Source organism: Brachyhypopomus gauderio, chromosome 1 (assembly GCF_052324685.1).
Source record: "Brachyhypopomus gauderio isolate BG-103 chromosome 1, BGAUD_0.2, whole genome shotgun sequence".
In the NCBI taxonomy this organism is placed as follows: Eukaryota; Metazoa; Chordata; class Actinopteri; order Gymnotiformes; family Hypopomidae; genus Brachyhypopomus; species Brachyhypopomus gauderio.
The window spans coordinates 50,322,976-50,344,186 of record NC_135211.1 but is presented as its reverse complement, the minus strand read 5'-3'; the positions used below and the strand labels follow the sequence as shown (position 1 = coordinate 50,344,186).

General features: G+C 38.7%; 1 protein-coding gene and 2 long non-coding RNA genes across 11 annotated transcripts; 1 reads left to right on the top strand and 2 right to left on the bottom strand.

Annotated features, from left to right (window-relative positions):
- Positions 1–3,983: 3,983 nt before the first annotated feature.
- LOC143524463 (uncharacterized) lies at positions 3,984–11,273 on the top strand. Of its 2 annotated transcripts, none has more exons than XR_013133479.1 (9): positions 3,984–4,396; positions 7,392–7,482; positions 7,848–8,229; positions 8,311–8,410; positions 10,025–10,084; positions 10,235–10,286; positions 10,469–10,516; positions 10,668–10,880; positions 11,150–11,273. It is a non-coding gene; the product is annotated as an uncharacterized LOC143524463 (long non-coding RNA). The 2 variants fall into 2 exon arrangements; XR_013133478.1 differs by lacking the exon at positions 3,984–4,396 and adding an exon at positions 7,215–7,229.
- On the bottom strand, positions 4,984–12,806 carry LOC143524415 (uncharacterized). 8 transcript variants are annotated; one of them, XR_013133470.1, is made up of 11 exons: positions 12,336–12,806; positions 11,360–12,193; positions 11,080–11,200; positions 10,615–10,840; positions 10,213–10,298; positions 9,367–9,454; positions 8,305–8,980; positions 7,169–7,441; positions 6,975–7,060; positions 6,408–6,745; positions 4,984–5,929 (listed from the first exon to the last, which is right to left on the bottom strand). It is a non-coding gene; the product is annotated as an uncharacterized LOC143524415 (long non-coding RNA). The 8 variants fall into 8 exon arrangements; XR_013133474.1 differs by lacking the exon at positions 12,336–12,806 and having other exon boundaries at positions 7,169–7,220; positions 7,379–7,441; positions 11,360–11,995; XR_013133475.1 differs by lacking the exon at positions 12,336–12,806 and having other exon boundaries at positions 6,408–6,466; positions 6,614–6,745; positions 11,360–11,994.
- Positions 12,807–17,331: 4,525 nt separating this feature from the next.
- Positions 17,332–21,000, bottom strand: LOC143526043 (uncharacterized). The gene is made up of 7 exons (XM_077020622.1): positions 20,854–21,000; positions 20,341–20,395; positions 19,907–19,993; positions 19,532–19,603; positions 19,348–19,422; positions 18,714–18,788; positions 17,332–18,210 (listed from the first exon to the last, which is right to left on the bottom strand). The coding sequence occupies exons 1-7, from the start codon at positions 20,961–20,963 to the stop codon at positions 17,332–17,334; spliced, it is 1,353 nt and encodes a 450-aa protein (XP_076876737.1). The 5' UTR covers positions 20,964–21,000.
- Positions 21,001–21,211: the final 211 nt, after the last annotated feature.

Sequence of the window (21,211 nt, the reverse complement as noted above, 5' to 3'; positions counted from 1 at the left end):
TTTGGCCAACTATATTTCCTCTTTTGTAGATGTATATATGAAAAAGCATTGAACTGAATTTGGCCAGCTATATTTCCTCTTTGTTATATTTTATAAATATATTTATATTATATTTCCTCTTCTTTTTTTTTACATATAAGTAATGTTATCACGGATGGCCAACTATATTTCCTCTTTTGTAGATCTTTTTTGGTCTAAGAAATACGCTGTGCCTGCAATCAAGGACACGATGTCGCTTCACACCCGTGCGGAACACACCCGTGCGGAACGTGTAAAGAGCGACAGATTTGCTGCAATCTCGGACATCTGGCAATGTTTTGTACGTAACTGCACTCTGTGTTACACGCCAGGACAACACATCACCGTTGATGAGCAGCTCTTTCCAACCAAGGTCCGCTGTCCTTTCCTGCAATACATCGCTACAAAACCTGACAAGTTTGGCATAAAGTTTTGGATTGCTGCTGATTTGAAGACCAAGTATATGTGCAATGCTCGTCCATATTTGGGAAAGGACCCCAGTCGTCCCAAGGGAGAAAGACTGTCAGAGAATGTCGTCATGAAACTCATGGAACCATATCTGGACAAGGGCAGAACCGTCACCACTGACAACTACTTCACATCCCTGTCTCTGGCCAACAGACTGCTTGCATGCAACACAGCTCTGCTTGGGACAATCAACAAGATCAGAAGAGAAATTCCTCCTCCAGCAAAAAACACCAAGGGACGTGAGGAATTCTCCACTTTAAAGAAAATTAAAGGCTAATAACTTGATGTATCAATTTAGTGTTTTTCAGGAAGACTGTGGGAAAGCAGGAGTAAGGAGGCCTCAGTGGCCTTGAGGAGAACAGAAGGGGCCTATTCAGTGCAGGATGTGTAGCAAGCAGTTTTTAGATAACCAGGCACACAGGCTGGGAGAAGAGGAGCAGGTGATTTTCCATGGAGAGCAGCCAGGATTGGGGAGTTATCGAAACTTAACAAATCGAAACTTATGGACAGAGAGTATGAAAGAAAGGACATCGCCCAGCACGAGAGGCTTTTCGCTTGGACACTGCTGAGATCCACTTGGGTTAGGTAGATTCCTAGGCAACTAGCACCAGTGCACTGAAGAGTTTGTACCACGTATACTTCTATTATATTGCATTCAATTATATTCTATATAAATCATTTTAAAAGAACTTTTGTTGTCAAGACTTTGCTTGGACCACTCAGTCAAAAACCAGTCGGTTCATCGGGGCGGTGTTGGGGCCCGTCTGGGTCGGAGAAGAAAATTCCCAACACCACACATGTGTACACATCAGGAAGTGCCATACTGACAGCATATGCTCCAAAAAAAAACAAGGCAGTCTGCATTCTCAGCACAATGCACAAACAAGTCACGATCTCCGAAGGCCGCAAAAGGAAACCAAACACGATCACGGACTACAACAGCATGAAGGTATGCGTATATGATGATAAATAATGTCACATTATTGAATTTTTATGTCATATATGTCAGACAAAATGATTATAATGTTTATAATGTAACATAACCTTTTTATGTTTCTTCTTTGCAGTGCGGTGTGGATATCATGGACCAGAAGGTGCGTGGGTATATGGTCCGCGCAGGAACACGCAGGTGGCCTGTTGCAGTGTTCTACAACATGCTGGACTTGGCAGCGATGAATGCACATGTTTTGTATACGACATGCACGAGGTCCACGGAGAGCAGAAGAGACTTTTTATATGCTCTTGCTGAGGAACTTCGGCGTCGATTCTTACAGGAAAAGACAATGGTGAAAAAGCAACGACCTCCACCTGCTCCTGGAAAGACGACGCAGTGCCAGGTGCAGATACACTGCAACAGGAATCACAGCTCGGAGCGGTGTGCTGTGTGCGCCAAGTACACCTGTCAAAAATGTAGAAAGGATGGGCCATGGATATGTAGCAACTGTTAGCTTGCAGGATGCTCAAAGCGCACTTGGCTGTATTTCAAATGAGATTTCTATTTTTATAATAAAAATAATGTTCTGCATCACACATTTGTTTTACCCTGTCATTGCTAAGGCAAGAATATCTTTATTGTTGTTATTACTGGGTGGGGTGTGTGTGTGTGTGTGTGTGTGTGTATAAAACTTTTACAACAACGGTTCTATTACCGGCATTATTTCTGTAAATCGCATATATACTCAAACTCTAACACAATGTGCAAGTATGTTACATTACAAAAAATATAGGTACACAGATTGACTGGTATCTTACAAGTTTGTAGTGGATTCAAAATGTATATTTGTTTACTCTGCAGCATGATTCTGTCATTTTGCCATCGCACTACACGTACCGCCAACGCATTGTTTATTCTTTAGTGTAAGCATAAAAAACGTATGAAACACATACAAAATCACATAACACGTATGCTTACTACAAATGGATTGTTTATTCTTCTTGAAGCTGTGATATACAGATGAACTGGCCAGGCTAAATTTCCTTGGAAATGGAGCGGTGGTCGGCGCTTGAAACTCATAAAATGGGCTAGTCAGTGTCTGGTTTGCCTTGTGAAAATCGCACAACACGTATGCCTACTACATGCACATTATTGTAGTTTATTCTTTAGTGCGATGAAGTAAGCATAAAATGTGAATGAAACATATAAAACTGGCTAGTCTCTGTCTGGTTTGCCTTGAGAAAATCGCACAGCACGTACGCCTAATACAAAAACAACGCGAGGATTTATTTCACTTAGAATGTTTAGCGCGATTCAAACCAAAGGATTACCTGCGTGAAGCTGGCCCCCCCTCATACCCAAAATGCTGAAATAACACTGCAGTTCGTTTGTGCTGGGTTTGTGCCCGTTTGTGCTGCAAATATTTTCGTTTGTGCTATTAAGGCTTTTGAGTAATTTAAAAATGCATTTTCTGACCGGTGACGTCACGCAGCCCCCCCTCCACGTCCAAATTTCTCCAAAGTAGTCTCATTCGTTTGTGCTACGTTTGTGCTCGTTTGTGCTGTTAAAATGAACGCTTCAATCACTTACTTTGTAAAGTTACAGTCGTTTAATTTTTCACACGCATGACATCACCAGCCCCTCCTCCACGTCCAAATCACTCCAAACTGGTCTCGTTCGTTTGTGCTACGTTTGTGCTCGTTTGTGCTGTTGAAATTAATGTTTGTGCTTTCATGGTTTTTTAAATATAACCAATTCTTTTTCATACGCGTGACGTCACCAGCCCCTCCTCCATGTCTAAATCACTCCAAACTGGTCTCGTTCGTTTGTGCTACGTTTGTGCTCGTTTGTGCTGTGAAAATTAACGTTTGTGCTTTTATGGTTTTTAAATTAGGCTATAACTGGATCTTTTTCATACGCGTGACGTCACCAGCCCCCCCCTCCACGTCCAAATCACTCCAAACTGGTCTCATTCGTTTGTGCTACGTTTGTGCTCGTTTGTGCTGTTGAAATTAACGTTTGTGCTTAATGACACGAGCGCACCTCTCACGTGTTTAACTATAGCTATACAACAGAATGGGCTGGATGATGTTGGACTACAGAACGGACAGGAGGTGAGGGGTAACAGAGAAGGCAGAATTTCTGGATGACATCAAAGCTTCTGTTGAGAGATGTATGAGGATCTTAATGTTCCCTTATGCAGATCAACCACATCTTTGTCTAGAAGGCCTCTGTCCAGAAATCTTCAGAGGTGTTGTGGGCAGTGGAGAAGATCAGGAACTGTCCTCTTGCTTCATTGCTGAATTGACAGAGCAGCTCCAATGACCATGCTTTAATTAGGTTTAATTAAATGTTTTATGTTGACCTCTTGAAAGTTTCTGCAACATGCGAAGCAGGGCATCCACATTCAGGTACCACTCCTTCTCCTGGTCATCTATCTGTTTAGCTCAGTGCATTCACATTTAAACATTTGCATTTAACCATTTTACTAGTACCTTTATTATATTGCTATAATGCTCATTTATTTTCTTTTGTTGCTTACCCAGACAGCACAAGTACGTCGCAGAGACGTCGTATTTACATCAGTATATCGTAAAAACATCGCGTTCCATTTTCGAACGTCGCATATACATCGTATGCACATCTAATGTACGATTTAAAACGGGAGCGTCATATTCATCGCCGTTGCATCGCTGCGACGTCAAAACAACGTTTCCCATCCTGATGTGGCAGAGTGAGATTTTTGGGGCAACCCCACTCCCTCCCTATTGTAAATTGCGGTGGAGCCGTGTGAGTCGCGGGGTAGGTTTATCCTGGTATTATAAATAGCGGGGGTATGGGGGCAGATTTCTTTCTGTCATCCGGTTTTCCCAGCACCTCTAACGGTGGCAAGTTATCGTGGTTGGGCCTGGCTTCCTTTGGTGGACCAGCTTAATACCGTCGGGGTATGGCGCTTCTTTTGGCGTCTGATTATCGGTGAGTGCGGTGCGCTGAGAACTAACATGCCCTGCTGTTTCGTCGCAGTTCGGTGGGCGCGTCATTGGAATTACTGTGCTGATCTATCTACCACGGGTGGGCAGTTACTATTTGCCCTTGATTTTACAAAACGTTGGCATATTAAAGAGTTTGCTAAGTAATGTTTTGATTGATTGATAGCATCAACAACAGCTGCAATGAAGGCATGGATAGTTATGTCCTGTGTTCGACACATACTGTGTTGTATGTGAGTGCTGTGTTTGTTTCAGTCTGTTAGAAAAATCATGTACTGATAAGGCCTGACAGCAGTGCATCCTGTTATATTTAATACTGATATATAATTATAACATTTTTTCTGTATATTCTAACTGACATGCACATTTTAATTTAAAGTTATGGTGTTGCATCTGTAAAGATGGTTGGTTGTGTCTATATGGCTACAATGATTTTGAGCTAGAATCAACAACATTCAAACAAAAAGTGAGAGCTACTGCACATTTATAGAAATAATAGAAATAATTGGTAATATTTTTTATTTTACAGTTAAATAAATAACAGCAGAACCTAAAGCAAGAAGTTTACAAAAGAAAAAAAAAACACCAACAGTGCAAGGTTAGGCCAAGTATTTACAACAATAATAACAGCAACAACAGTAATTTAACAAAAACAATAATTTAAAATCACAAACAATAAACATCACCAATAATAATACATAATAATAACCAGCCATTAATGCATTTTATTTGCAAGCTGGACATGTATAATCTTTATCAACTGGAGGCTTCTGGACGCAGTCATGGTGGTACCATCTCTCACAGTTGTCACAGCATATCTGGAACAAATGAAAAGCAGGTCTAACTGAAAGGTGCCCATCTAAAATGTAGAAATTACTATCATGCTTTACATTTTTAGTCCAAAGATTTGATGCAGTGCTCTATTGATAAGTTAAGTGCAAAGATGTTACAAAATAAATGATTGAGAATTTACTGCACTCATTTGCATGTCAGAGTTAGCATATTAAACTGCCTAAAAGGTGAGTGTAACATTCTTCTTGACGCAGAGCAGGGAGGCGGACACAAACGCTGAGAAGAGCGAGATTTATTCAAGGGGATTCCATAAACAGAGTCGTAGTCACGGGCACGGGTCATAACGGGAGGGCAATCAGGAATAAGAGTGTGTATTACAAGGGCCCAGAGGTAGAAGCCTGGATGCAAAGCAGTGAAAGGATGAGCCTTTTGAAAATGAAAATGTGAGAATTAGACCTTCCTTACTTGAACAGGAAGCCAGCATGGTGTTTTCAACAAGAATCACATGTTGACAAACAATATGAGCTGCAGTATTTTGAATGCTTTCTAGAAGCCAGCAAAATGTGAGTTACAGTAGTCAAGTGTAAAGATGACTAGAGCTTACTGATGTTGCTCGTATTGATTTAGCATTTCAAGAGAAAAGATCAAACTCATGAGGAGCTCCAGCAATGACACCTGAAGGTGAGGTTGTGTGTGAGCCATCCCAGGCTACATGACCAGATAAACCCTGAAGATAGGATGAGAACCAAGCATCACAAGAAAGTGATGAAATTCACATGTAGTAGTTCACAGTATCAACAGTAGACCAATCTAGTAGGATGTGAACAGAAGACAACCTTTTCCTGGCTTTGTGGGGAGGTTTTGTTATTGACAATACAGCAATATCTGGTGAATACCCTGGTCTGTACCACAGATGGTTGACTTAAAGAAATTTGTTCCTCTCAAGATACTAATAAAACTGAGAAAAGACAGCCTGTTCCAAGGTCTCTGACAGAAATTTGAGAAAATGGGTCTAATTCACAGTATAACTGAGCATAATTATAAATGAGTATAATTCGTAGTTTGTAGGATTTAAAGGATCCCTGAGAAAATGCTATATTATGACATTATGTACGACTAATAGCCTAATATCTCATATTTGTAGTACTAACATCTCAACAATAGTACATGCAGATCAATGTATTTAGATGTGTTGCTGCGCTTACCCAGTTTGTTTGATCATGATCCTCCATTCCACAGTAATGGCACAGGTTGCTCAGATTGTCTGAGATGAAAGTATTAATACATTTCCTCATTTTTACATGTCAAACATATGTCCATACAGGATGTGGTACTAATTAACTAGCATAAAACGTATATTATTTTAATAAAGAACATGCATTTCAGAGGACATAAATTTTATGCCATTTACAGTGACCAACCACAAAGACAACACGCCAGATTCCTGGAGGAGAGTCATGGCAATGCCCAGCCTCAGCTCATTGACTGCCTCTTGAGTGGTTTGGGTGTTGACAGCCATTTCCTTTAATATGCACTCCGCAAACTAAGGACAGTTTAGATCGATCAAAATGATAAGCCTGCATTGCTAAATAATAAGGTTGACTGTTGGACAACAAAATCTTTAATACAAGTAACTAAAAGATCTTGACAAATGCCACTTGACCTTCATCATCATAATTTGGGTTCAAGTGTAAAAACGGATAAAGTTCTTGTGAACTTTTAAATTAAAATTATAATGTTACAACAACTGCTGTAGTCTACTGTACACTCACGTTCAAAGCCAAGACACCACCACGATCCTGCTGACGTGCATGACGGAGAGTGCTGCACGTTACAGCCTGTCTTTCGCAGGAACGCCCTTTAGTGTAATTATGACAATACACACTCTTATTCTCAAAAATGCATTTGGGATGATTTCTAGTATGTGTATGATTTATTGTGATTTATAATACCACTGTATATTTACCTTGTTGCTTCCAAGCACCTGCCGTAAAATGCACCCCCTTGTAACTCAGTCTCTGTTGATGGTAGGTCAAATTCACTTTAGAATTACACAGCTGAGACCATTTCATGTTGATTGAGTTTCATTAATATAGGACAATACAGTTAAGCAATGTATAATCATCCTTCTCTAATACATTTGTCCTGGCAAATTACTGGGGATCAATACACTCGCCATGACGTTCTAGAATGTTGACGTATAATGGAAAGGACCAATGAGCGTCCAGCAGTCCTGTACCTGTGGGTGAGCAACAGACGGACTTCTTCAGGGAAACACAGGTAGGTTATGTAGTTATAACTCTACTGAGGTAAAATAAATAATTAAGTAATGTTTAATAACTGGTTGTTTCCAAGAATCTAACTATCTCTGAAAGTTAAATCTTAGCTAACCATTTTACTACAACGGCCTACGGTTAAAGTGTTAGCATCTAAGCTAACCATCATTTTACTACAACGGCCCTGACGGCAATCGCGCGAGACAACACCGCGAGTTCAAACCAGCTTGTCCGTTAGCTGTAGCCTAGGTTAGCTAGGTAGTTCGCCTTAGCTTAGCTTCTTTGTAACTAAAAGACAAATCAGTATGACAAAAAAGGGAAAGGGAGTGTAATCGCTAGTGTTGGCTAACTTATTTCCTTACTTTTTAGATACACTACACTACTGGCGGACCGCGGTCCGTATCCGGACCCGAACGCAGTCCTGTCCGGACCCAATCTCATTCCTGATTAACTGGATACGGACCCAAAAAACCATATTTATTCATTTTGACGGGAGAATTAATTTTAAACCGGAGTATTTATTTCAGGGCTATTGAAAAAAACACTCCGTCACGAGTGTTACGTTCACCACCCCAGCTCAACAACTTGCGTTCGCCACCCCCCGGACCTCAGGTGACAGCTATCTGCCAAAATTGGACCGCGGACAAATTTAGTTGAGTACCCCTGCACTAGACAATGTCAACAGGAAATGGAAGACATCATGTGACACATCCGACCTTATTTCCGGTGGAGAAAACGGACCTAAATCAAGGTACATTCATCTTCCACTGAGGTAATCTAGACATAAGTATATATTGTGATTTAGATGACTTCAACTATAACTTACTTGCAGATCAAAAAAGAGACCATGTTGGTGGTCAGATGAAGAGTCTCAACCAAAGCAAAGAGGCCCAAGAGCAAATTACCTCGGCCACCACCACCACAAGTACACAGTAAGCACAAAAACACCCAAATATTGTGTAGGAGCAGGATTGAGAAACCCTGATGTACAGAATGTTCTCTACAAATATATTAAACTCCAAATAATATATACATACATAATTAAAATGCACTGTCCCTTACTAAATCAAATCAAATATATTTGTATAGCACTTTTCACAACACAAGTTGTCACAAAGCGCTTTACAGGATTTACAAGGTTAACAATACTATGGGTCCAAATCCCTAATGAGCAAGCCAAAGGTGACAGTGGCAAGGAAAAACTCCCTAGATGGTGGGGAATAGGAAGAAACCTTGGTAAGACCAAGACTCAAAAGGGAACCCATCCTCCATTGGGCGGCCCGTTAACACACAAATTACACAAAAACAAATTATACAGACGAATACACAAGTCACAAACAAATCACATAATCAGGCTAAGTATAAGGTAACTAGAATAAAAGTTCTGGGTGTTGATATTGTCAATGTAAATGTCTTGTGATGAACGCCAGGTTTTCATTCCGTGTCGGAGTGATGATAATGGTATTGTAGTCTCCGACTGCAGTGTTACTCCCCAGGTGAACCTCGGAGAAGAAAGATAAATGATGTGGTAAATATGTAACAGATTATTCAAAGGCCAAACTAAACAGATAAGTCTTTAGTCGAGTTTTAAACATTGAGACTGTGTCTGAGTCCCGCATAAAGGCAGGAAGATTATTCCACAGTTGTGGAGCTTTAAAAGAAAAGGCTCTTCCACCTGCTGTGATCTTTTTGATCCTAGGAACAGTTAATAACCCTGTGTCCTGTGAACGAAGTGAACGTGCTGTGTTGTAATGATCAATAAGTTCACTAAGATACTCTGGAGCTAAGCCATGCAGTGTTTTATATGTTAATAAAAGTATTTTATAGTTAATACGGAATCTAACAGGCAGCTAATGTAATGACGATAGTATAGGACTAATGTCCTTACCTCTTCTTAGCTCCAATATCAAAACCACAGCTTACAGCCAAGGGGAAACCAGTAAACCCTCCAAACACTTGTAGGTACCTGATCATACCTGCATTGAAATACAAAAAAGAATGACTTAAATGTATTTATATTCATATGCCATTTATGTATTCACAGCCCTAAGTCTACCCAGAGTAAGGCAGCATTGGATGGAGGTTAACTTCAGGGATTTCACTAAACAACGCTAAAAGAAATATATCAGCAATGTTAACATTCAATAAATCTCCTAGCAGAACTACTCGCACACAGAATAGGGGCCAGGAATCCAGTCGACACTTCTGAAAATGAGGGGGAAAAGTGTAAAACAAAGAAAACCTGCATACTTCCACATTATACCTACTAAATTAATACAACACCACATTTCAACCCATTTAGAAACATAAATAGATCACTTTATTAATCCCAGAGGGAGTCACGTATTGCAGCATTGTTATAATAGTATTCATGATGCTAAAAACACACTTATTGTGAACATTACACTTTGCTCTGCTGACACCACTCAGTGGTCATATTCTAATGGATACTTTTCAAAGTAAGAAAGCACTGCTGATCTAAACTGTCATTAAAATCTGATCAATTAAGTCTGATTAAACCTATTGTGTCAATGTTTCCCCCCCAGCATCAAACCCGCCACTACACAGTCAGAATGTGGATTTTAGAACAATGTCCTCCTATCAAAGTAAGGTTATAGGGTACAGTAAAACAGATACTCCATGTAAACTTAGCTTGTTCCCTAAAATGCAGACAGTATCTGCAGTGTACCTTTATAAAGAAATTACAAACACATATGAACACACATGTACTTACCAAAGACATATTCTTTCCACAGCGCCACAGCCACAATAGGAGTCCTCCGATTGGTCTCACATCTCCACCTCATGGTAGGACACATACTGAAAGTTTAAAATGTTTACTCTAAGCAGTGCAATATTACACATACACTGGGTCTTCATATTAAATATTTGTTGTTGGGCACAGCAGTTTAAGACAATGTCCTTATTTTATCCTTATTTTTGTCCATTGCATTGACTCTAATTACTGCATGTTTTTACTACTTTTTTAGCATCAAGAGCTCGCGCCTCAGGACGTTTAATACCCTCCCAGTGCACTCGTATGTTTTCAAAAATTTAATTCCAAACAAACTCAATTTCACTAAACATCCTTGCTCAAATTAAATATATCCATGTATATAATAATGTGAATGCAAACCTTTTTGAATATTCATTTAAATGTTATTGTTGTGTATGTTATATATGTCACAGCCACTGATTGATGCATCCTTGAGGCTACTGGTAAGGTGCAGCTGCAACTGCAGCATTTAACTGCAGTTGTTCAGGCAATGGCAGGAGAGAGGAGCAGAAATCTTCCAACACCACTGGAAGAAGATCTGGAAGAAAACATACTCCCCCTCCAGTGTGCAGAGGATTTCGTGCGTCTAGAACATGATTTGACCAATAGTGACACAAAAAAAAAAGGTCAGTACTGAAATATACCATTTTAACAAACTCGCACAGAGTACACATTTTGTAAACATCTTGTAAAAGATAAACATTTATTTAGGAACAAAGTAATTATCTTTTCTTTCGAGTACAAAATTAAGAACGATATATCCATCCATCCTGAGGGTTGATTTAAGGAACATTATTATGAACTCCTTAATGTTTGTACTCATACCTTTGTAAATTTTAAAAACCTTTTATGAATTCGGTCCCTGGTTTTTATTTATCTGTCTGTCTGTCTACAGATGTCAAAGCTGTCATTAGATGGGGGCAGTCAGGGCCTGGTGGTTAGGGAACTGGTGTGGCAGAGGAGAATAAAAGGAATTGGGCACACTCGCATCAAGGAACTTGTAGTATGTAAGTATCAAAATAAGACCATATAGTATACCAAACATGACAAATATAGTACCATAAAAACAAATCACCAATAGCTTTGTTTTATAATTGACATTTACCGTCTTGGTTGGTGATCCTTAGTTTTGACGTGTATAGTCACAACAGGGGTGAATAATCTTATCCACAAAGGCTTCATGTTGGTATCAGTTTTTAAAAAATTATCATGTGTGCTTCTGCAGCCAAAGTGCCCCTTTCTGGATAGAACTGGACACCACTGAGTAAAATAACTGACTTTTTAAGAAATTTTAAGATGGCATATCTCAGAAATGATTTGCAATGCATATTACATGAAACAATTCAGTGTCACTCTTAAATCTTAAGACGCACATACATTTAATTAGAAATGCTTGCCTTCTAATATGAAGAGAAATTAGTGCCAAATTGAAAAGCAGTCATTGGAAAAATCTATTCAAAGTATAATATCCATAGTGCCGTATTGCTCTAAACCACAGGCATACTAATTAGTACCTGCACTCATCTGTTGTGTTTTCATCCCTCTTTCCATCCCATTCATTTTTCCACACCCACAAGCCATAGAGTTTCTGTATCTGAACAGCCACTAAACTTCATGTACACAGCTTTTCATTAGCACTTCTTAGCAATAGTGCCTAAATGGCTTATTAGCAACAGGCTCATCATTAGGCCCAAAATTATCTTAGAAACTAAAACATACAAGTAATTTTCTAATTAAGCAATGTTGTACTTACAGCATCTGCAATGAGAAATCCTCAGCGGTCCCACCCATGTGAAGCTGATGCAGAAAAGTCGATGAAAGACTGGCTTCGTCTGGCGCCTGACAGACTTCATTGCGGAAGACCACGCTGAATCAACGTGATCAAGTCGATTTAAGCCCTTCGTGTTCATACATGGACAGTTCCGTTTTTGTTACAGCACTGAGAAAATGATTTACAATATCATAGTTAAACAATGACAACACTTTTATTATATGTTGTTAAAGAAAGGAATACGGAAGGACAAATGGTGGTAGATTTTGCTAAGAGGATAAAGATAAAGATGGCTGTAGTTAACACTTACTTTAAGAAAAAGGAAGAGCACAGGGTAACATATAAGAGTGGGGGAAGATGCACACAGGTCGACTATATCCTCTAGGAGACAAAACCTGAGAGAGGTTAGTGATTGCAAGGTGTTACCAGGGGAGAGTGTAGCTAAACAGCATAGGATGGTGATATGTAGGATGGTTTTAGAGGTGAAGAAGAGGAGAGTGAGAGCGCCACCTAAGATCAGGTGGTGGAAGTTAAAGGATGAGGACTGTTCGCAATTGTCATGGACAGACTGACACGCAATTGCCGAAAGATGATTATTTTGAATAATAATAATGTGATTTACATTTTATCATTTTTTAGTAATTGTTTATGCATGTGAATTGGTTCTAAAATACAACTTTTCAAAATAATATTTTATGTACACTTTAGAATTTGTTAAGTTTTTGTTTGTGCATGTGAATTAGTTAATACAACTTTTCAAAATTGTAAACTGGCTGTCTCTTTACATCTTTTAAAGGCAAAATCTGAATAACAGGAAATAGGAATTAAACTCCACAAACAACTATTTCGTTATCTAGCTAGTTGTGTACCTGGGATTATATGCAGAACAAGAATAAATAGGCTACTGCTGCTCGCGTGAAGATCTTTAAAAGAACAAAACATGAAAACGCTCGACGGAATAACGGACTCGCATGGCTTGATCCAAAAACGACGTTGGTAAGACGATGTATAGACGCTTTAACGATGAAGCTGTAAGCGTCGCATAAACATCGTAAATACAGCTTAAAAGCATCAGATGATGAACGTCGTTCGGAGATCAGATGGACGTCGTTTGAACATCAGGTAACGACGTCTATGCGACGTCGTGCCAGTGAGCAAACGACCGACCGCAGATGCTTTAACGACGTAACTGTGAACGTCGCATAAACATCTTGCCGACGTATCTGTGCTGTCTGGGTTACTGACCTTGGTTTTTTTTTTTGTCTGAACCACCAAGAAACACCATCTCATGCAATTTATGTGGTGTATTGTTGATTGACAAAAAGTCTAAAATGTTGATTTATATGTACAGTACATTCAATGCATGGATACACAATGCAAACCATTTAAGGATACTGCTCTTTACTCACATTCAATAAAGAACTGTTCTTTTGCACATGCAAACACTCTTTGTATAATGTCTTGCTTGATAGCTGCCTTAAGACAAATACTGTATTACTGACACAAAAACATTGAACTGAATCTAAACGCCTTCATTATTTATTAACTTCACTAAAACAGTTGAGCAATGGCTAATCATTTCCTTGACGAATACATGAGTACATGAGTCAGAGGTAGGAAATAATGCATCTTATTTGACATGGACACTCAATATTGAAGTAATTCATACAATTTTGTATGTTGTAATGTGATTAAACCATACATATTGCAGTAAGTTGTACTGTATTGCCATTCCCTTAAATGCGGGCACAGCTAAATGCAGGCACAGCTATGATTTTATCAAATACACAGAGCATGAAATTATGGTTGTATTTAAATATCTACAGCTATGATTAAGTAATTGATCAGAAATAGCCTACAAATTTAGCATGTAATAAAACTAGCAAGCTATAAGTGAACTAGCCTTCCTAGCCAACTATTATGGAAAAACCTTTGAATGTATCAGTTTTGGAACTAACAGTGGGGCAACAATTTAGTTTGTCCAGTTGGTGGCAGTAGCGAACCAATACTCAGCCGTATGTAAAGACTAAGTAGATAAGGCTGCACATGAGAAGATTGATCGTGTTAACCAGTGGGGAACCGTCAGGGCCCTCTACGCCCTCTCAGAGGGCCTAAAATATTCTTAAAGCATTATAAATATAATTATCCAATTTTATTTTATCTACTTACAGTTTGACATTCGACATCTAAACAATTACAAAAATATAAGCAAATAAAATATTCACCCGTGTCTATTCAATCTGTGTTGGAAGGTGAGGGGTTAAGTGGAAGCCTGTGAGCCTGTGTCTCCCCCTATCAGGACTGTGATGCCGCTGTTCGTTTACAGAGGGCCTGGAAGTTATAATTCAGCGCAATACCAGTTTCAAATGACAGCAAAATTGACCAATCATATCTTCTCTCTTAGTGGGCGGGCTTAACTGTATGATAATTTCCGCCCGCTGTGGCGACGCTAGCTGTCGTTAGCATCACCGCTAGCTAGTTTCGATTCATCCCTTTGACGTCCTCGTGCGCGTTGTTTACATATTCCGCTTCCGAGAACCACGGAGCTGTGAACCTTATTTTGTTTGGAAACTTATTTTGCTTAAGACGCTATCTAGTACAGATATTATTGTTTATTGCGTTTTTAAAGCTGTACTGTCGTCTCAGTTTTTCTTTATTGCAGTTTATTTATTTAGCGGGCCCAGGTTTAAAGGTCACAGTTCGCTACTGGTGTTAACATAGTAAAAAACAGACATCTGAGAGATGGACCACACACAAAAAATTCAGAACAATAAGGTTTAATTTCTAACAGGAAAGAGAACAATAGCAATTGAACTGAAATGAATTCTGGAATAAAAAATTAATGGAACTAAATTCTTAACTTCACTAGATGCCAAAGCCAGAAATGATCTGTGAACAAAGTTTAAGTCGTGCATCACACCATGGAGACCATGACAATATGACATACCACAACTTGTCAGAATTGGCTCCTACCTGTCTCTGTGGACCGGTGTATGTGGAGGCCGAATTCAAAAATCTAAAACGTGGCCTCTTCAGGAAAGAAAACCTGCCTACACACGTTCATCGTTTTGTGGGCAGACACCTAAATTACATTGAAGGGGAGATGCGGCTTTCCTCAGCCAAACACAACAAGCCAGACAGGGATGATGTTGGTTGCGACAAAGGCCTGGCAGTGGACACACCCAATCAGCCAACACTGGAAAATTGGAGGGGCCTGGCAGTACCCCCAAAAAAGAGGCCAACCTCCTATCTTATTCCACAGCCAGAGTGGCTACCCTTATGAAACAAAAATATATGGCAATATACTGGAAAATATACTTCAATGTATTAAATTATACAACTTCATATATGGGAAACAAGTGCTTATATTTTTCAATATACTGCAATATATGCATAGAACATGTATGTCTATATATTTACACATGTAAAAAAATATATTGCAATGAAGGCAAAAACTGCATTACATTTTTACAATGAATGTTTTATTGAATCAATGAGTTTACTTTTACAAAATGCTCAACTGATTTTCAAGTTATTCCACTGTTTGCATAATGACACATTCCATACATGAAAAAATTGACAGTATATATTCAATTCAAACACAGACCTTTCAAAACCAAACACGTTTGAGCATATCAGCATATTTAAACCCCACCCACCCCACTTTTCAGTCCTCCACACTGGATCTTGGTGGTATACATGCATAGAGGCTAGGATATCGTGGCAGATCAATTAGCAAGCATTTTCTTTTAAACATTGTCACATGAAATATCTGTTTCCTGCCCCGCAACACTCTCTTCAGACCAACTACATTTTCAGTATTAATCAATGTATTGTGTGATCTATCATACTCTCTTCCAAGAGCAAAGCATTTTCTGTTGCCTTGTTGCTCTACTATGATGTAGTAGTAAACAGAGATTATGTGTCCATTTTCCAGCAAAACAGTGAAGCTGTTCCTTTTCACTACTCTGGTGAATTCTTGTGAGTAATACAGTTGTCCATTGACTAGAATTCTACTGAATATTTTCACGACTGTATCCACTGTGACTAAAAGTTGCTCTCTCATGGCCAGTAACTCTTCACTAGTAAGTTTTCGAGAATAATGCAAACCAAGGGTAAGAACCTGATCTGCTACTCTTTCAAACTGCCTCAGTCTTTTTTGACCACTTAAGTGGTTATACAGCTGGATGCATTCAGGCACTGCATTTCTCAGTGCATCATTTCTCAAAAGAGGCAATACTTGTCTATAAGTGAATTCTTTCATTATCTGTAAAGGAACACACTGAGTGCCATGAAACATTTTTAGTAATACCCCATTAAATGACTCAAAAATATATCCTGAATGTGCCCACAAAGGCCCCCAATTCTTTACAGATTCAGGTAAATGAAGACATAAATGTACATTAAATAACACATTCTGCTTTCCATACAGTGTTTCAAATTGTTTGACAAAATCTACAACCAAATTTTCACATCTTTTTAACTCCTCTGTTGTAATGATGTCCTTGCACAGTAAGAACATGAATGTGACAAGAAGTAACCAGTGTTGATAAAATATCTGGGGCAGAATTCCTTTTAGCACAAATATACTATAAAACAGTAACCAGTTCTGCCATTCACTAGCCTTCCAAAACCTTCTTTGCTGAAGACATCGAGGGACTCTTGTCACATTGCAAGGAGGCTTAATTAGTAAGAGTTGTTCATCAAGTTCATTCACTCGGTTACCAATGTAGTATGGTTTCTCGTGGTTTTCACTGTCCAGCCACATGCTTGCCATTTGACGAACTAAACCAAGATGTACATTGTGCATATGGTCAGGAGGCATACTAGTTATGATGTCAAAGTGTGGGATGTTTATAAGACATGTGGGCCCTTTAACACCTCTCACAGATTTTGTGGTGCGCAGAGCCTCCTTTGCATCTCTTATGGTTGAAGTGTGGTCCCTTTTTGGAACATCTTTGTATGGGTATGCCCTGACAGTACCATTTCCCTTTTGAACTTGTTCACCAGGATGTAGACAGAAGCTGCACCCATATTGACCATTAAACTGTGTCATGTTTTGTAGTATGTGCCTGGCAACTGAATCACACATCATAAGAGCTGCCACAACTCTACATTGTTCCTCAGTGCTGTTTGTTTTTAGCTTAAAGCCCACAGTTGACAACTTCTGACACTCCAGAGTGAAAGGTTTTAAAAATGTATTAACATTTGGCTTTTTACTGCCAAACCACAAGCCAAAAAGCAAAACGTTTTCTTTGCGCACAGGGTAAGGAAGCTCGTTTACAATCCCTTGTAATGGCCAAATACTATAGTGATGATTTAAACACAGGCACACCATCACAGTTGAGTGTTAAGGAGTATCCATGAGGACCATCAAGCGGGCCTCCTTCTTTGTTCAGATTATGGTAGAGTTTACCACTACATATGTCATCATAATTTTCAGAACTGAATGTGTCATTTCCTAACTTGAGACAACATGCAATATCCTGTCTTTGAAGATGATGTTCCAACTGTGTTTGGATTGGTAAGTATATGAAGAAGTTTCCATTCTTTAGTGAACTGTCTTTATCCCACATTGTGCTGCAGACTGTACACTGCCCTTCACTAACTTTGTCACCGATGTAATACTCACAGTTTGGACAGTATATGTGACACTGTAGGTGACCCTGTATTGGCTTAAGCACTTTTAAGAACAGATGCTTTGAGGTTGACATTATGTTTTCTGGACAGTGGATATTAATCAAATCTAGAAGATCAGAAAGGGCCACACCAGTGAGTGCGTGTCTTAAAACAAATGACATTATAAGTAAAAAACTCTGAGCTTTGGTTAGTCGTGAACCAGTGTAAAGTGGCTCTTCATTTAACTGAGGAAACTTTTCATTACTATCTTCTCCCTCATTTACTGACTCGTTAGGACTGCTTTCATATACAGGGGAAAATTGTTCTCCACTGCCAAGAATGGATTCAGAGTCAGACTCAATAAAAGACTGCATTGGTTCCAACATACTCATACCGACACTGTCATCCAAGTCATCAGGATTGAAGTCACTTAATGACTCTGATAATGGGCTCGAATTTGGTCGATCACTGAAGTGAAGATCACACTCCATAGAACATTCATCCTCAAACAAGAGTGGGGATGTAGGATACCTGGACATAGAATCACCACAGTCAGCCTGCAGGATCTGGAATAAGGAACAAAAAAAGAAGTTTCTGATTATAACAAATAAAATAATAGAAATTTATTAAACATAGACCCAAAAATAGTTACACATATCCCAGCAAACATTTTACAAATAAACTGATTTTGTACACCTGTTGTAACCTCCAGTATAATAATTTCAGAGGAACTATCTGATTTTTGAGATGCACAAGAACTAATACCAAATTAGAAACAAAAAGCAGAAAGCTTGTGATATATAGCATCTATGAACTAATACATTCATATATAGTATATTTACAGTTGTGTGTTGAGCATTGTGAGTATCTTCATAGATGTTTTCAATGTTATGGTCAGAACTATGGCACATCAAGTTCTGTTTTGTGAGAACAATGACGACATTTTTAATCATTTTCAAACTATGCAGCTTCAAATCATTGCACACATTAATACAAGAAAACAAGGCTTTTGTTTTGCCTTTAACAAAGCATACCTTGATAATGTACACACATGATAACTGATACCTACAGATGCTTCCTCTCCTGAAAGACAGCACTGTCCACTGATAGGAGTCCAAGCTTCAGAGAGTTCATCAGCTGTTTTCTAAAAAATAATTAAAAACATATGTGCCACATAGACTACAAAACAATGATACAATGAAAAGATGACCCTGGCACACAAATTTTAGTAGAGATCTCAATGTTCCCAAAAGTACCAAGGTGCTGCTGAATTACAGGGACATGTGTATGAAATTATGCACACGACTTAAGATATTTTCTATTTGACATAATGCTGCAGCCAAAAAAAAAAAGGCATCTTGACTTTGAATGTTTCACTTAATGTAAGCGTGATGCAAACAGTAGATACACAATATGAATTTGATGTTCATGTACAATATAGACCAAATGTTTTTGATCATTATGAATTTACTTGATGGGAAATGTAAGGTAAAGTTTGCGTGCAAGGGGGTTAAACCAGGCAGTCAAAAGGCTAACGGTTAGAGATGAGATTAAGAGTTAAAGTTACATAAATAAAGCAGTTTGGTTAAGTTTAAGGTAACAACCAATTCACCTCACGTGACATTTCAATGATTCGGTTCGTAATCTGTGGTTATGCTTTTTTTTGTTTTGTTTTTTTAAGTTGAAAAGCTCATTGCACTTACGCTAACGTAACCACCACTGTGTGCATCTTCAGAGCCACTGTCAGAGTCGCATTCAGAGGAATTATGATTCAGGTTCTGTTGTGTAAAAACAAAAAGGCTGTTATTGCTAATACAAGTCAGATTCTTGTCAAAGTTCAAATCATTGACAAAGAATATTTTGTTCAGCTACATAGCCAAAACTTACAGAGACTTCCACTCCTGACAAACTCTGTTGTTTACTGAGAGGAGACCAATCTTCAGAATTGTCATAAGTTACCTATAAAACAGATAACTAAATAAATTCCCATACATTCTACTAACCAAACTGTATGTGTCCAAAGTTAACATGTAACAGGGTTACCTCAAGATATTTTTAAGACAAAACCTAACACAAAAAAATGGGCATTTAAAAATTATTTGAGAAAAATATCAATGTCCTGACTAAATTAACATATTTAAGTGCACTCAGTGAAATATTAATAAAACACAGAAACACATAGGGAAGACATTATTGATGTATTATTGATCAAAATGGATCATCACTATCTTGGAAATAAGAAATAAAGCAGTTCAAGCTTACATTGACTTCATCTGTAGTTCCCGACAGACTTTGTGTAGACTGTCCACTTAGGGGGCTCCAGACACCAGGACTGTCATGGGCTGCTGGCTAATTATCAAAAAAAAAAATTACAAGAACAAACCTCTCATATTCAAAACACTTTCTATGTAAAGAGTGTACCAGATTTAGCAAAAAACAACATTTCCATCGTCTCCAGACTAAAAATTAATATTGCAAGATCACTCACAATCCAATAGCTATGTATATTTCAAGGTATTGATAAATACTTCTGCTGCAGGAGAGGTGTCTGGCAAGACTGAGTGATGAAAAGTGTTTTCTCAATATTTTTCAAAGTAGCTGGCTACTGACACAATGGTCAAATGGCACAAGTAACTTCCAAAAGGTCTACGAAAAGGTTTAACTTTATATTAACATATTTTAAGTTCATGACTCACCAGGTCCTGGACTGACTGATGAATCTCAATGTTGTTGGCCTCTATCAATGCTTTCCTGTGATTAAAGAAAAAAAATATATATATATATATATATCTACGTTATTCATTCATTATCTTAACCACTTATTCCCGGTTTCTAGGGTCCCAGTGCATAGCCAGTTTGCAAGGCAGGAACAACCCTAGGCACAAATCTATCGTATGGCACACACACTCACTGCACTTTATCAGTCTAAGGAGTTTAGCCAAAAGGTTCAAGTTACATACACAAAGCAGTTGTTAAAGCTTAAATAACAAAAAATAAATGATCTCAGATTACGGCCAGGTTTAAGTACCTCATACAATCCCACTTATAAAAAATGCAAACTATCCATCTACCTTCATCTACCTGTCGGAAAATCAGCTGAATGGAGCTGGCGAGTCACCATGAACTCACCCTGAAACTCATCTGTAACCTACCGCTAGTACAGAATCACGACACAAGTTACTCGGCCATGATGAAGCAAAAAAACTAACCTTAATTTCCATCGTTTTGTTCTTGCTGGAATCTCCGTGTCTTCTGAACCCAGGAGAATATATTTCCTCTTCAATCGGTCCATTTTTCCATCTGTGTCACATGTGAGCATCGAGTCGAGCGGGACAGCAGCACCCGCGATTTCTGGATCAGCGCGCCGTGATTGGATCGCGGAACCGGAAGATTTCAGAGATACGAGTAACTAGCCAATCACAGTTCAGTAGGACAGGGCGACGTTTACGTAACGGACGTGGAGGGAAAAGGACGGTTGAAATTGTAGATGTGCAAGTTTGGATAAAATACGTAAAATGTCCAGCTATCGGTATGCCCTTGTTTCATGGACTAATGGACCAGACAAAG

Bases quoted from the DNA above. Each gene is read 5' to 3' on its own strand.
- LOC143526043 (XM_077020622.1), bottom strand. From the start codon at position 20,963: ATGCTCACATGTGACACAGATGGAAAAATGGACCGATTGAAGAGGAAA. The intron at 19,423-19,531 runs GTAAGTTTTGGC...TTTACACAACAG, and splicing joins TGTCAGGAGTGGAAGTCTCT to AACCTGAATCATAATTCCTC. The intron at 18,789-19,347 runs GTAAGTGCAATG...ATTATTTTTTAG, and splicing joins ACAGTGGTGGTTACGTTAGC to AAAACAGCTGATGAACTCTC.